The sequence below is a fragment of the Canis lupus genome, chromosome 5 (genome assembly GCF_048164855.1).
Source record: "Canis lupus baileyi chromosome 5, mCanLup2.hap1, whole genome shotgun sequence".
Taxonomy (NCBI): Eukaryota; Metazoa; Chordata; class Mammalia; order Carnivora; family Canidae; genus Canis; species Canis lupus.
In genome coordinates this window covers 79,068,678-79,081,877 of record NC_132842.1, presented here as the reverse complement: position 1 = coordinate 79,081,877, position 13,200 = coordinate 79,068,678, and the positions used below count along the sequence as shown (strand labels likewise).

The window sequence follows — 13,200 nt, the reverse complement described above, 5'->3', positions numbered from 1 at the left end:
AATGTCTACCAGTTTAGCACCAAAAGACCTACACACACACACACACACACACACCTATAACTGAGATGCCTCCACACGGTAGATCATAGCTCATTTCTATTCATCATTTACGTAATCACTTACAACCACCTGGATATTAAGAAAAGTGTTCTTTAAGAGCTTTGAAAACCTCGCCAAAACCTCTCTAAATGAAACAGTTCCCAGCCTTCAAGAGAAATATTGCACCAATTACCATCTACCTTTTTCAGAGAGGAAAGACAAGCAGTCCAAGGTCACAAAATGAGTCATTGTCGGAAGTAAGGGTTTTTTTTTTAATTAAAGTGTATGCTGTCCTTTAAGAATAATGAACTGATCTACTGTTAGGGATTTGCTGTAAGCTGCTTCTCTCATGGTTGAGAGGACGACCACTGAGTCAGCTGGCAGGAGCATATCTCATTCGGCTGCCCAGCAAATGTCTTTGCAGAACCTACTATGTTCTAGATGCTGTCCGGGGCACTTTGGAGTTCAGCAGCATAAAAGATAGATGCATTCCCTGCTCTGAGAGTGTTCAGAGCTGTAGGAGTAGAGGGAGACAGGCATTAAATAAATGATTACACAAATAATGACACGATGACAATTCTGATAAATGCTTTAAAGGGAGCTGTGAGGGGCAGAACCAAAGAAAGCCAGGAGAGCTTAGGGGACTGTTTCCTTAGGAACGATGACACCTAAGCATTGGCTTGAAAGATGAATCAGCTAGAAGAGGACAAGATGAAGAGGAAGGATGGGATGAGCAGGAATGACCTGTAGAAAGGATGTGACCATGCTGGGGACGGAGAGGAACTGGAAGGAGCTTCATGTAGCGTGGCTGAGGCAAAGAGAAGGTCTCCCAGGGAAGCTGGGGGTGAGGGTGGAGCGCAATCACACAGAGGTTTGGGGGTCAGTTGGCATATTAGGGATTGTCTTCGTTATCTTTTGCTAAAAACAAATCCTCCCAAAGCTTAGCAATTTAAGACTGCAGCAAGCATGTATTATGTCCCAGTTTGTGTGGGCTGGGAAACTGGGAGCAGGTGAGCCACATGGTCTGGTGCAGGGCCTCTCATGAGGTTGCAGTCCAGATGTAAACTAGGTGAAGCCAGAGTCATCTGAAGGTCTGATCTGGGCAGCGGGGTCACTTCCAAAGTGGCTCCCTCACATGTGTGGTGAATCGATGCTGGCTGTTGGCCGAGGCCTCAGTTTCTCCCCATGTGGACTTCTCCAGAGGGATGCTCAAGTGCCCTCATGACCCAGCAGCTGGTTTCCGCCAGAGATGGTGACCCACAATGTCCTTTATGTCCTTGCCTCAGAAACCACATCACGTCCTTTCTCCAATGCCTGACCCATGAGTAGGACACCCTACTCAATGTGGGAGGGGACTATGCACAGGCATGAACACCAGGAGACGGGGATCAGCAGGAGCCTCTCAGTGGCTGGCGACAGCAGGAACATCTCATGCATTTCTTCAGTGTCCCCTGTGGTGTCTAGTTTTGAACTCAGCTCCTACTCAACAAAACAATTCCTATGATGGTAGAATGTCCAAAGCAGAAGGGACTATGTTGATGAGTCCAACTTTCTCATTTGGCAGAAAAACGTTGCTGAATGAATATATAAATAAGTGTGGATTAATCAATCAATTGATATACATTGAGGTACTTTTATGATCCCAGGAACAAATGATCACGAGAATACGACACATGACTCTCAAGCACAGTAATGGTCCATCTATGGGGCGCCTGGGTGGCTCAGTTGGTTGGGTTCTGACTCAGGCTCAGGTCAGGTCATGATCTCACGAGGGTGAAATTGAACCCCACGTCCTGCTCTCGCTCAGCATGGAGTCTGCTTGAGCTTCTCTCCCTCTCCCTCTGCCCCTCCCTGGTTCTCTCTCTCTAAAATAAATAAAACTTAAAAAAAAAATAATGATGCATCTGAAACTACTGAGGAGAAACTTCTGGACGACATGGAAAATTGAAGTAAACTCCTCATTTTTTCCCCAAGCATCACCAACATGACAATAAAAGAATAAAAGTGGCATAAACCGACAAGGGAAAAGAGAGAAGTGATGACAGAAGCTGAGAAGTGTCAACAACATTCTGGAAGACGGATGGCATACGGGCAAAGAATAACAAGGTGGGAAAAACAGAAACCTCACAAGAGTCATGCTGGGGAGCCTGGAACCGAGACATTCCAAGCACCAGATATCTCTGGTGATAAGAGTGGTAAGTAAAAACCGAGGGCCGAGTGAAAGCCTTCAGTGAGAGCCCCAGATGCCATCCCCTTTCCTGAGAAGCACACACATTCCCACCCCCCAAGCTTGGCTAGATGACTGGAGCTTTCCTCTCTAGAGGGACTGTCCCCAGGGCCTCTGGCCTGAGGACACCGGGCACAGCTGGGGTGAGGGAGGCACCATGCTGAACACGGATGCACTGGCAGCCTGCATGCTGACAGGGAGGTGGGAGGCAGGAGGCCCTGTCTCCACTCCTCCCCTAGAATGCTGGCAGCCCTGTTTATACACCCCTCCCCCATGTGCAGGCAACTCTAGGAGTTCTCTCTGGGGCCAGTGGCCAGCCCAAAACAAAAGACCTCCAGACCTCAATATGGTGAGGGTTGTTCAAGAAAAACCAGAGCTGGACTGTTAAAGTGGTAAAAACAGATTTTATTCAGAAAAGATTGCAATGGGGAAAAGAGACCTCAGTACAGAACTGGGCTCGATTCCCAATACAGCAAGAACAAGTGGAGGTTTATAGCCAAGCAATAGAGTGGAAGCAGTGGGTGGAAAATCATTAAGAGGATACATCAGGGGTAAGGGGTTATTCTTGCTAAACCAACTCCACCCAATTCTTGCTGAAGGTGATCAGATATCACCTGGTAGATGGTGGGGGATGAGGAGTTGGATCAGATATTGAGGGTGACCAGATATAGAGGACAGAGGCCTACTTTATCAGTAAACCGACTTACCAAGATTCTTGCTAAAACCAAGCGATGCAGGACTGGGGCCACAGAGCAAAGGGTCCAGAAGAGTCTGACTCAAGTTCTGTCAAGGGAGAGACTTTGTTGGATTTGCCTTATGAGATGGCTGGGTTTGTCATCAGATACTGAGGCCTATGCACAAGTCCTGTTCATCCTCCTCCGCTCCCCAGACATAAAGAGTTTCCAATCTGCATACGTGTCTCTCAGACACAAGAAACAAGGATTCCCAGACATTAGAGGAAAGCTGTCAACATAAGAGAGATTCGTATTTCTAAAAATTAATTATGAAAAAATGAAGAACAGGAAAAAGGAACCCAGGGAACAGAGAAATGCCTGAAATTGAAGAAGGCTTTTTTTTTTTAAGATTTTATTTATTTATTCATGAGAGACACAGGCTGAGAGAGAGAGAGAGGCAGAGGCACAGGCAGAGGGAGAAGCAGGCTCCATGTCGGGAGCCCGACGCGGGACTCGATCCCCGGTCTCCAGGATCGTGCCCTGGGCCAAAGGCAGGCGCCAAACCACTGAGCCACCCAGGGATCCCCTGAAGAAGGCTTTTTAAAACAACTATAGTTATAATTTCAATGTTATTTTTTTCTTTTCACACAAAGTGAAGTCATATCACAATGATGTGGTAATAACACAATGTTTATAAAATATAATTCTTACTGCTCTTATTTTAATCAGGATGCCAAATTGAATAAAAATTACAGTGTTCTCCAGAAATAATTATAATAATAAATAAAATTTTAGAAATTTTCAGAAAACCCTAAGATTCCACATAAAAAACTTTTAAAGCAAACAAGTTCAGCAAAGTTAGAAGATTCAAAAATCAACATGCAAAAATCTGTTGCATTTCTATACCCTGACAATGAACAATCTGAAAAGGAAATTAAGAAAACAATTTCATTTACAATAGCATCAAAAACAAAATACTTAGTAATTAAATTCACCAACAAGGCAAAAGATTTGTACACTAAAGCCTATAAAATGTTGCTGAAAGAAATTAAAGAAGACACAAATAAATGTCAATGTTCATGGACCAGAAGACTTCATATTGATATAATGTCCATCCTACCCAAAGCAATCTACAGATTCAATACAATCCCTATCAAAATTCCAACAGCACTTTTTGCAGAAATAAAAATATCCATCCCAAAATTCACATGGAATCTCAAGGGATCCCAGATAACCACAACCATCTCGGAAAAAGAACAAAGTTAGAAGTCTCACACTTTCTGATTTCAAAACTTACTACAAAGCTATGGTAATCAAAACAGTGTAGTACTGACACAAAGAATGACATACAAACCAATGGAATAGAATGGAAAGCCCAGAAATAAAATAAATGCTCACATATATGGTCAGATGATTTTTGATAAGGGTGCCAAGACCCCTCACTAAGGAAAGGACAGTCTTTTTTTTTTTTTTTTTCATGAGAGAAACAGAGAGAGAGAGAGAGAGGCAGAGACACAGGCAGAGGGAGAAGCAGGCTCCATGCAGGAAGCTTGATGTGGGACTCGATCCTGGGTCTCCAGGATCACGCCCTGGGCTGAAGGTAGTGCTAAACCACTGAGCCACCTGGGCTGCCCCAAGGACAGTCTTTTCAACAAATGGTGTTGTATAAACTGGATATCCATATGCAAAAAATGATGCTGGATCCTCACACCATATGCTAAAATTAACTCAAAAAGAATCAAAGACCTAAAAGTAAGACTAAAACTACAAAACTCTAGAAGAAAACAGAGGGAGAAATTTTCATGACATTGAATTTGGCAATGAGTTCTTGGATAGGACACCAAAATCACAGGCAATAAGGGTAAAAATAGATAAAATTAACTACAGCAAAATTTAAAAACTCTGTGCATTAAAGGACATAATCAAAAGAAAAAAAGGGCAAGCTAAGGAACAGAGAAAATATTTACAAGTCATAAGGAGTTAATATCCAGAATATATAAGGAGCTTCTATAATTAAACAATTTTAAAATGGGCAAAGGACTTGAATAGATATTTCCCCAAAGAAGATACACAAATAGCCAATAAGCATATGAAAATTAAAAAAAAAAAAAACGCTCAGCATCACTAATTAGGGAAATGCAAATCAAAGCAACAATGTGGAGAGGCCTGTGTGGCTCAGTGGCTCAGCGGTTGAGGTTGAGCGGCTGCCTTTGGCTCAGGGTGTGATCCACATCAGGGTTCCCTGCAAGGAGCCTGCTTCTCCTTCGGCCTATGTCTTTGCCTTCTCTCTGTGTCTCTCATGAGACAATAAATAAAAATCTAAAAAAAAAAAAAAAAAGTCAAAACAACAATGTGATATTACCTCACAGCCATCAGGATGGTTACTATATATTTTTTTAAATAATAATAGAAAATAACGAGTGGTGAGTAGATGGAGACACTGAAACCCTTGTGAGGTGTAAAATGGCATAGCAGCTATGGAAGACTGTATGGTAGTTCTTTGAAATATTTAAAAAATAGACTTACCATATGATCTAGCAATTCCACGTCTGGTTATAGATCCAAACGAATTGAAAGCAGAGCCTTGAAGAGATAGCTGTAGACCCATGGTCGTAGCATTATTCACAATAGCCAAAGGGATGATGCAACCCAAATGACCATCGACAGATGATCATGTAAACAAAATATGGTGTATCCATATGATGGGATATTACTCAGCCTTTAAAAGGAAGGAAATTCTGACACCTGCTACAACACAGATGAACCTTGAGGGTATCATGCAAAGCAAAATAAGCCAGTCACAAAGACAAATACTGCATGGTTCCACTTATATGGAATCATAGGGACAGAAAGCAGAATGGAGGTTGCCAGGGGCTAGGACAGAGAGAAATGGGGAGTTGTTTACTGGGTATAGCATTTTGGTTTCACAAGATGACAAAGTTTTGTAGATTGGTTGCACAACAATGTGAATATGCTAAATAATACTGAACTAAGAATGCTTAATAATAATGAACTGAACTTAAGAATAATACTTAAGAATGGTTAAGATGGTACATTTTATGTAATGTGTATTTTACCACAAATAAAAATAAAAAATTTTAAAACAACTATAATTACCATTCTTTGAGACATGAAGAAGAATGAGATGCTATAAAAAAGAACAAAAAATTGCTCTTTTAGAAGTGAAAAGTTATGAGAAGAAATATGAAAAAAAAATTTCTAATGGAAAAGTTGGAAGATAAAGTGGAGGTAATGTCCCAGAAAATAGAAGAAACATTTTTAAAAATGGAAAACTGTAAGAACATTTTGAAAAATGAGAAGACCAGTCCAAGGGGTCCAATATCCAATTAATATAATTCTACAAAAACAAAACAAAAACAGAAAACAGAATGGAAGGTGTTAACACAAAGAAATGTCCCTCAAATTAGTTTCTGGATTAAAAGAGATGATTTCCAGGGTAGCCTGGGTGGCTCAGCGGTTTAGCACCACGTTCAGCCCAGGGCCTGATCCTGGAGACCCAGGATCGAGTCCCACATCGGGCTCCCTGCATGGAGCCTGCTTCGTCCTCTGCCTGTGTCTCTGCCTTGCTCTCTGTGTCTCTCATGAATAAATAAATAAAACCTTTAAAAAATGATAAAAAAAAGTTTGAAAGACGACCTGGTATGTTCAGCCAGGTTGGACAGCTGGGGGCTTAATTAGTAATAGGTACATAGGAAGCTTTTTTTTTTTTTTTAAATAATGCAGTTACATATTTCTGGAAAAGCAAAACAGTTGTCCAATAAGGTAAATGGAATCATAACACACTTCAAGGCTCAGCTTTGAATATCTGCAAAAACATAATAAATTTTTTAAAGATTTTATTTATTTATTCATGAGAGGCAGAGAGAGAGGCAGAGACACAGGCAGAGGGAGAAGCAAGCTCCATGTGGGGAGCCCGATGTGGGACTCGATCCTGAGACTCCGGGATCACGCCCTGAGTGGAAGGCAGATGCTTAACCTCTGAGCCCCCCAGGCATCCCAAGAACATAATAATTAAGCACTGACCACCAATGGTACAATGACAATAAAATGTTCAGACAAAACTGGGAGGAAGCAGGGAGGAAAAATGTGTGATGGGGTAGATCGAAAGGCATTAAATCTTCATCTTCTACAGCAGGTAGGCAATAGATAACATTTTAAACACTAGAAAATCTGAATTAGATGTGTTATTTAAAAACACGAGCCATATGACAATAGTGCCATCTAAAATGTGTAAAAGAGTGGTTATGTTTAGAAGAATTGAGACTGGGGAAGGGTGAGGTGAGAGATTTATCTCTTTTTACCTATAAGGCAGCTATTGGACTTCTAAAAATAATACAAGTATCCAAAAAATTAAAATAAAATAAAAATAATACAAGTATCAATATGATAGAAATACAAATGATTGGAAAAAGAGGGGAAAAAATCTGACTGCATACCAGTCCCTGAAGCAGCGATGGCTGATGCAAAGCTGAGAGCGCTTACCGAGGACCAGAGTGAGGGAGACCTGAATAGAAAAGACAGTGGAGGGCAGCCCGGGTGGCTCGGTGGTTTAACACCTGCTTTCGGCCCAGGGCCTGATCCTGGAGACCTGGGATTGAGTCCCACACCGGGCTCCCTGCATGGAGCCTGCTTCTCCCTCTGCCTGTGTCTCTGCCTCTCTCTCATGTGTGTGTCTCTCATGAATAAATAAGTAAAATCTTTTTTTAAAAAAAAAAGGAAAAGAAAAGACAGTGGAGCCCTGAGTGAAACCAGCCATTAAAGGAACTACCTTGGTGGATGTGCAGAAGATTTGAGATCAAGTCTGGGGGTGTAAGGAGGAGTCCTGGAAGTGAGGAGTGATCCCAGGGAGTTGGGTGAGGCGGGAATCCCTGCCAACCAGGGTAACAAAAAGTCTCACAATGTCAAATTCTGCTTTGAGGTCCAGGGGGCTAAACATAAAAGTGGACTATTGCGCACTGTGATCTCACACAGCCCCGGGTCATCCTCCAGGGAGGATTTCCCAAAGGCAATGGGAACAGAAGCCACGCTGCCGGGACTAGGTGTGCAAGCCTAGGGAGGCAGTGGAGGCTCTCGCATGCAGCACACGCGGACCTGCAGCTCCTTGATCTCTTGTTCTCTGGGAAGCAGGAGGCTCAGCTACCAGATAAAATGCGTGCAATCCTGGGGACATACTTATACTAAAAAAGGGTTGTTTACTTGAAATTCAAATTTAACTCTGTGAGTCCTGCATCCTTATATGTGAACCTAGCAACCTCAAGAGGCCTGGACCGTATCTCAGTTTTGCAAATTGACACTTCACTGCTGGCCACTCCCACCAGCACCCTATCAACCACGAGTGGACACAAGGCACCCTCACCCAAGGCAGTAAGGTCCAGAGAATGGACACAGGAGACCCAAGGCAGGAGACAGCACGATTTTTCAATGAGCTTCCCTTCAAATCAAAACCACCTAAAGTCTTCTCTATAAAGGGAGTTGGTTGAATTAATGTCTCCATCGGGCCGAGACAAATCTAGCACCACGAAAAGCACTCAAATGAAGCACTCATTGTGCTTCTCAGAGCCTGTTCTCTTGTGGGGAAATGAGGCCACATCTACAGGGCGGGAACAGTGGGAGGCTTCCGAGTCCTTCTTGTGTGATTGTTTACCACAAGCACGTATTAGTTTTATAATCACTAAACCCAGAAGACATTTCCATATTGAAAATAAAATGAGGCCACAGTAGATCAGATCATCCGTGAAGCCCCCTCCAGAGCTAAGATTCTGCAATTCTAAGTAATTTCCGGTTCTTTATTTGCATGTCATTTCAGTACATGTCATTTTAGGAGCATTCAATGATGCAGCCTAGTTGTGCTGGGGTTTTTTTTTTGGGGGGGGGTGGCGAATTTTTTTTTTTTTTTTTTTTTTTTTTTTTTTTTTTTTGGCTCTTATTCTCCCAAGAACTCTGAATCCAGCCACTCACTACTGGTGCCTGGGTGGAACACACAAATCTTCCCACTGCCCCCACTGCCCCCACTCCCAGAGTGGTTTGCCTGGCCAAGCCCGAGCTTCTGAGCTCATTCTTGACCTGGAAAACTCCCCAGATAACCTGTTCCAAAGCCAAGGAAAGGGCCTGGATGTTGGCCCTGTGAGAGCCCAAGGTCATGAGACCCATCAGAGCAGACTTGGGATTCTACGAAATGTGCGGCTTAACAAATCCTGAAAGGGGGAAATGGGTCCTGACACCCAGGGACAACTGTCTCTTTCCTAGTACTTGAGACCCTCTCCGTAGTGAAAGCCCCCACTGATGGTCCCCATGGGAGGATGGAAAATGCCTTTCTATGCAGCATTTGTCAACTCCTAGAAGGGTGAGGGCCTGCTTACGGGTCACCCAAACCTGAGTAAAGCACTAGTCCCACCTCCTACTAGCCCTGTGACCTTGGGCAAGTCACTTAACTGAGCCTGGGCTGTTCTGAGGATTAAATGAGATAATGAATGCAAAACCCCAGGGCTTGGGATCCCTGGGTGGCGCAGCGGTTTGGTGCCTGCCTTTGGCCCAGGGCGCGATCTGGGAGACCCTGGATCGAATCCCACGTCGGGCTCCCGCTGCATGGAGCCTGCTTCTCCCTCTGCCTGTGTCTCTGCCTCTCTCTCTCTCTCTCTCTCTGTGACTATAATAAATAAATTAAAAAAAACAAAAAACAAAAAAAACCCCAGGGCTTTGGGGAGCAAGACTGGAGTTCACAAACACGAGTTTCACCTATTTAATCCTCAGAGGGCCCTGAGGCAGCCCTTTGGCCAGAAGGAGCTTTTCATCTGCAATTCCCACAGACCCAGGACTGCTCTGGAACGTTCCCTGGCCCTCAAAAAAGTACCCTCCCTGCTTGGGTCCAGGCGAGGGCCTCTACCAGCCTCTGGAGCCGCGGCTGCTCTCAGAGCTCAGGCGCAGCAGCCTGGCCCACGACCTTGGAAGAAGCGAGGAGAAAGCTTCACCCAAGCGACAGTACTTTTCCACTGCACGGCTCGGCCACCTCAGCTGGCTTTCTGCTGTGCAGACAGGAGGCAAGGAGCGCCGGGCCGGCCCCATCAGGAACCCACCCAAAAGCACTCTCCGAGGTGGGGGTAGAGCCAGGCAGCGGGAATCCCGGAGCGAGGAGGGCGATCCCGACCGTGCCCAGCGGGGCGCGGAGACCACCAATGAGGTCGGAGAAGTCTGCGCTCAGCAAGGCCCTCCGGTACATTTTCCAAGACTCCCACTCCTTAATTGCCCCTCCGTCCCCACCCCTCCAGTAATAATGATTAAGCCCGTTCCACCGCGCCTGTGCCGGGTCCCGGGCGGAGAGCAGCGCGAGCCGGCGCGGGGGGAGGGCGAGGGGAGGGGACAAGAGCGCTAGCGGTCCCGCCCGGTGATGTAGGCAGCCCGGGGAGGTGGAGCCGCGACGCCTGAAGGAGTCCCCTCCGCTACCGCGCTCTCGGTCTACCCCTCCGAGCCGCCAGCCGCCGGCCGCCAGCCCCGCTCCGGCGACCTCCTGCCGCCGCAATTTGGGCGGCGGGGACTGCGGGATCCCCCCCGCGGTTAGGGCCCGGGGGCGCCTCCCCCACGCCCAGCCCCCTCCCCTCCTCTCCTCGCTTCCCGGACGGCTGGAGCTACTCCCGGGGGAAGCTGTTCCCGGACGCTCGGCCGCCGCCCGGGCATCTCGGCGGCCAGCCCGGCCGCGCACCGGGCATCTCCCGGCTCCGACTGGCGCCGGCGCCGCCCAGCTGCTCGCGACCCCGGGGCCGCCGGCTGCGGCTCGCCCTGCCCTCCCCCGGCCGCCGGGCAGGACGCCCGTGAGCTCCCGGCGCCCCCGGCCCCTCTGGCCGCCGCCGCGATGCTGCCCTGGAGACGCAACAAATTCGTGCTGGTGGAGGACGAGGCCAAGTGCAAGGCGAAGAGCCTGAGTCCCGGACTCGCCTACACGTCGCTGCTCTCCAGCTTCCTGCGCTCCTGCCCCGACCTGCTGCCCGACTGGCCGCTGGAGCGCCTGGGCCGCGTGTTCCGCAGCCGGCGCCAGAAAGTGGAGCTCAACAAGGAGGACCCGACCTACACCGTGTGGTACCTGGGCAACGCCGTCACCCTGCACGCCAAGGGCGACGGCTGCACCGACGACGCCGTGGGCAAGATCTGGGCGCGCTGCGGGCCGGGCGGGGGCACCAAGATGAAGCTGACGCTGGGGCCGCACGGCATCCGCATGCAGCCGTGCGAGCGCAGCGCGTCGCGGGGCGCGGGGGGCTCCGGGGGCCGCCGGCCGGCGCACGCCTACCTGCTGCCGCGCATCACCTACTGCGCGGCGGACGGGCGCCACCCGCGCGTCTTCGCCTGGGTCTACCGCCACCAGGCGCGCCACAAGGCCGTGGTGCTGCGCTGCCACGCCGTGCTGCTGGCGCGGGCGCACAAGGCGCGCGCCCTGGCCCGCCTGCTCCGCCAGACCGCGCTGGCGGCCTTCAGCGACTTCAAGCGCCTGCAGCGCCAGAGCGACGCGCGCCACGTGCGCCAGCAGCACCTGCGCGCGGGGGGCGCCGCCGCCTCGGTGCCCCGCGCCCCGCTGCGCCGGCTGCTCAACGCCAAGTGCGCCTACCGGCCGCCGGCCTCCGAGCGCGGCCGCGGGGCGCCGCGTCTCAGCAGCATCCAGGAGGAGGACGAGGAGGAGGACGCGGACGCGGGCGCGGAGGAGCGCGAGCGGCCCGAGGTGCTCAGCCTGGCGCGGGAGCTGAGGACGTGCAGCCTGCGGGGCGCCCCGGCGCCGCCGCCGCCCGCGCAGCCCCGCCGCTGGAAGGCCGGCCCCCGGGAGCGGGAGCGGGCGGGCCAGGCGCGCTGAGAGCGCGGGGCAGGACTCGCGGCCCCCGCCCCGGCCCCGGCCCCGGCCCCGCCCGCTCCGGCTCCCCTCTGGCCCCCCCGGCCCCTGCCTCCCTCGTGGTCTCCGTCGCTGTCTGCCCCGCGTCTCGTCCCGGCTCAGGGTGACGCCCCATGCGCCCTCGATTACCGGGGGACAGAGGAGGGGAGAGCAGGAGCATTGGACGCCCCCCTCTCCCCCCACATCCGGAGTTTCCGAGCGCCCTCCTCCATCGTGGAATTGCCCGTCAGCTTTACAACAGGTCTTTGCCCATAGACCACCCCCTCCCTCCCAAAACAGCCTCTCAAAAGAAGGGGGAAGAAGTTTCCAGAAATCCAAGAGGGTGGGTGGCCCTGGACTTTGGCCAGGTGGAAGCCGTGGTCCCGCCCTTGGCCAGTCAGGCCTTCCTCCCCTGGGATGGGACCAGTTCTTGTAGAGGAAGAATAGTGGCTCCTGGGAACTGAGGCCAGGTCCAAGGTGGGAACTGAGGCCGCCGCCATACACACGAGCAAGAATTCTCAGGCCCTATGCCTCGCCTCTCTACCCCTCGGAGGATTTCTGGACTTCCCTGCTCTGCCTCTGGAGAAGACTGGGCTGGTCCTACCAACCCAGACAACAGGTTAGACCAGGTAACAGCCCTCTGCACCAGGCAGCTGCCCAAGACTGTGCCCTGGCACCTGGCACCCCCCACAAGACTCCTCACCCACCCCACATCTCTGCAGACAGATGTGTGTGGTTCCCCACCAGGTGCCTCCCACTAGGACCAAGATGGCTCCAAAGGAGGTAAGGAGAACCTTTGGCAGGTGCTTGAGGACACTGACTACCCAGAAAGTGGACAAAGGAGGGACGCGGACACACACACACACACACACACACCCCCCCCCCCGCCCCACCCCAATCGGGGCCTGTCAGAGCCGGAGGGTCCTGACAGCACTTGGGTTCTCATAGCCGGCTGAGGAAGGGGGGGTGTGGTAACCCAACAGAAGGAGGGGGCCCCTACCCAGGTGTTTCTCAACAAGGCCACAAAAAGCCCAAAGATCTATGTGTCACCAACTGATCGTTGTAAATAAAGTGGACCTGCTTTTTCATCCTTGTCTCCACTCCTGTGTTTTGTTGGATGCCAGACCCGCTGGGGACAAATAGACTATCATCAGAACCCTAAGGGACAGGAGGAGACCCTAGGAAGTGGCCCCCTATAGCACCTAGAGCCAAGCGGTGGGATCAGTGGGGAGGGGCTGCTGCCAGGAAGCTGTGTCCTTAATGTCAGGAAAGGAGACAGGAGCAGGTGTGAAATCGCACGTGCCAAGCCTTGGAGGAGTGTCAGCTGTCTGTCTGCCTCGCAGAATGTCTGTCTGCCTGGGCACTCAGATGCAAGTGTCTCTGGGATATTT

The 13,200-nt window shown here is 49.9% G+C and overlaps 1 protein-coding gene and 1 long non-coding RNA gene across 2 annotated transcripts; one reads left to right on the top strand and one right to left on the bottom strand.

Annotated features, from left to right (window-relative positions):
- Positions 1 to 616: 616 nt before the first annotated feature.
- On the bottom strand, positions 617 to 6,854 carry LOC140634281 (uncharacterized). Its single transcript, XR_012031797.1, has 2 exons — positions 5,467 to 6,854; positions 617 to 1,613 (listed from the first exon to the last, which is right to left on the bottom strand). It is a non-coding gene; the product is annotated as an uncharacterized lncRNA (long non-coding RNA).
- A 3,019-nt stretch (positions 6,855 to 9,873) lies between these two features.
- Positions 9,874 to 12,897, top strand: FAM43B (family with sequence similarity 43 member B). Its single transcript, XM_072828031.1, has 2 exons — positions 9,874 to 10,171; positions 10,352 to 12,897. Exon 2 carries the CDS (start codon positions 10,808 to 10,810, stop codon positions 11,792 to 11,794), a length of 987 nt encoding a protein of 328 aa, XP_072684132.1. The 5' UTR covers positions 9,874 to 10,171; positions 10,352 to 10,807; the 3' UTR covers positions 11,795 to 12,897.
- Positions 12,898 to 13,200: the final 303 nt, after the last annotated feature.

What these genes read in the sequence shown, in the direction of transcription:
- FAM43B (XM_072828031.1), top strand. Translation starts at nt 10,808, where the DNA reads ATGCTGCCCTGGAGACGCAACAAATTCGTGCTGGTGGAGGACGAGGCC.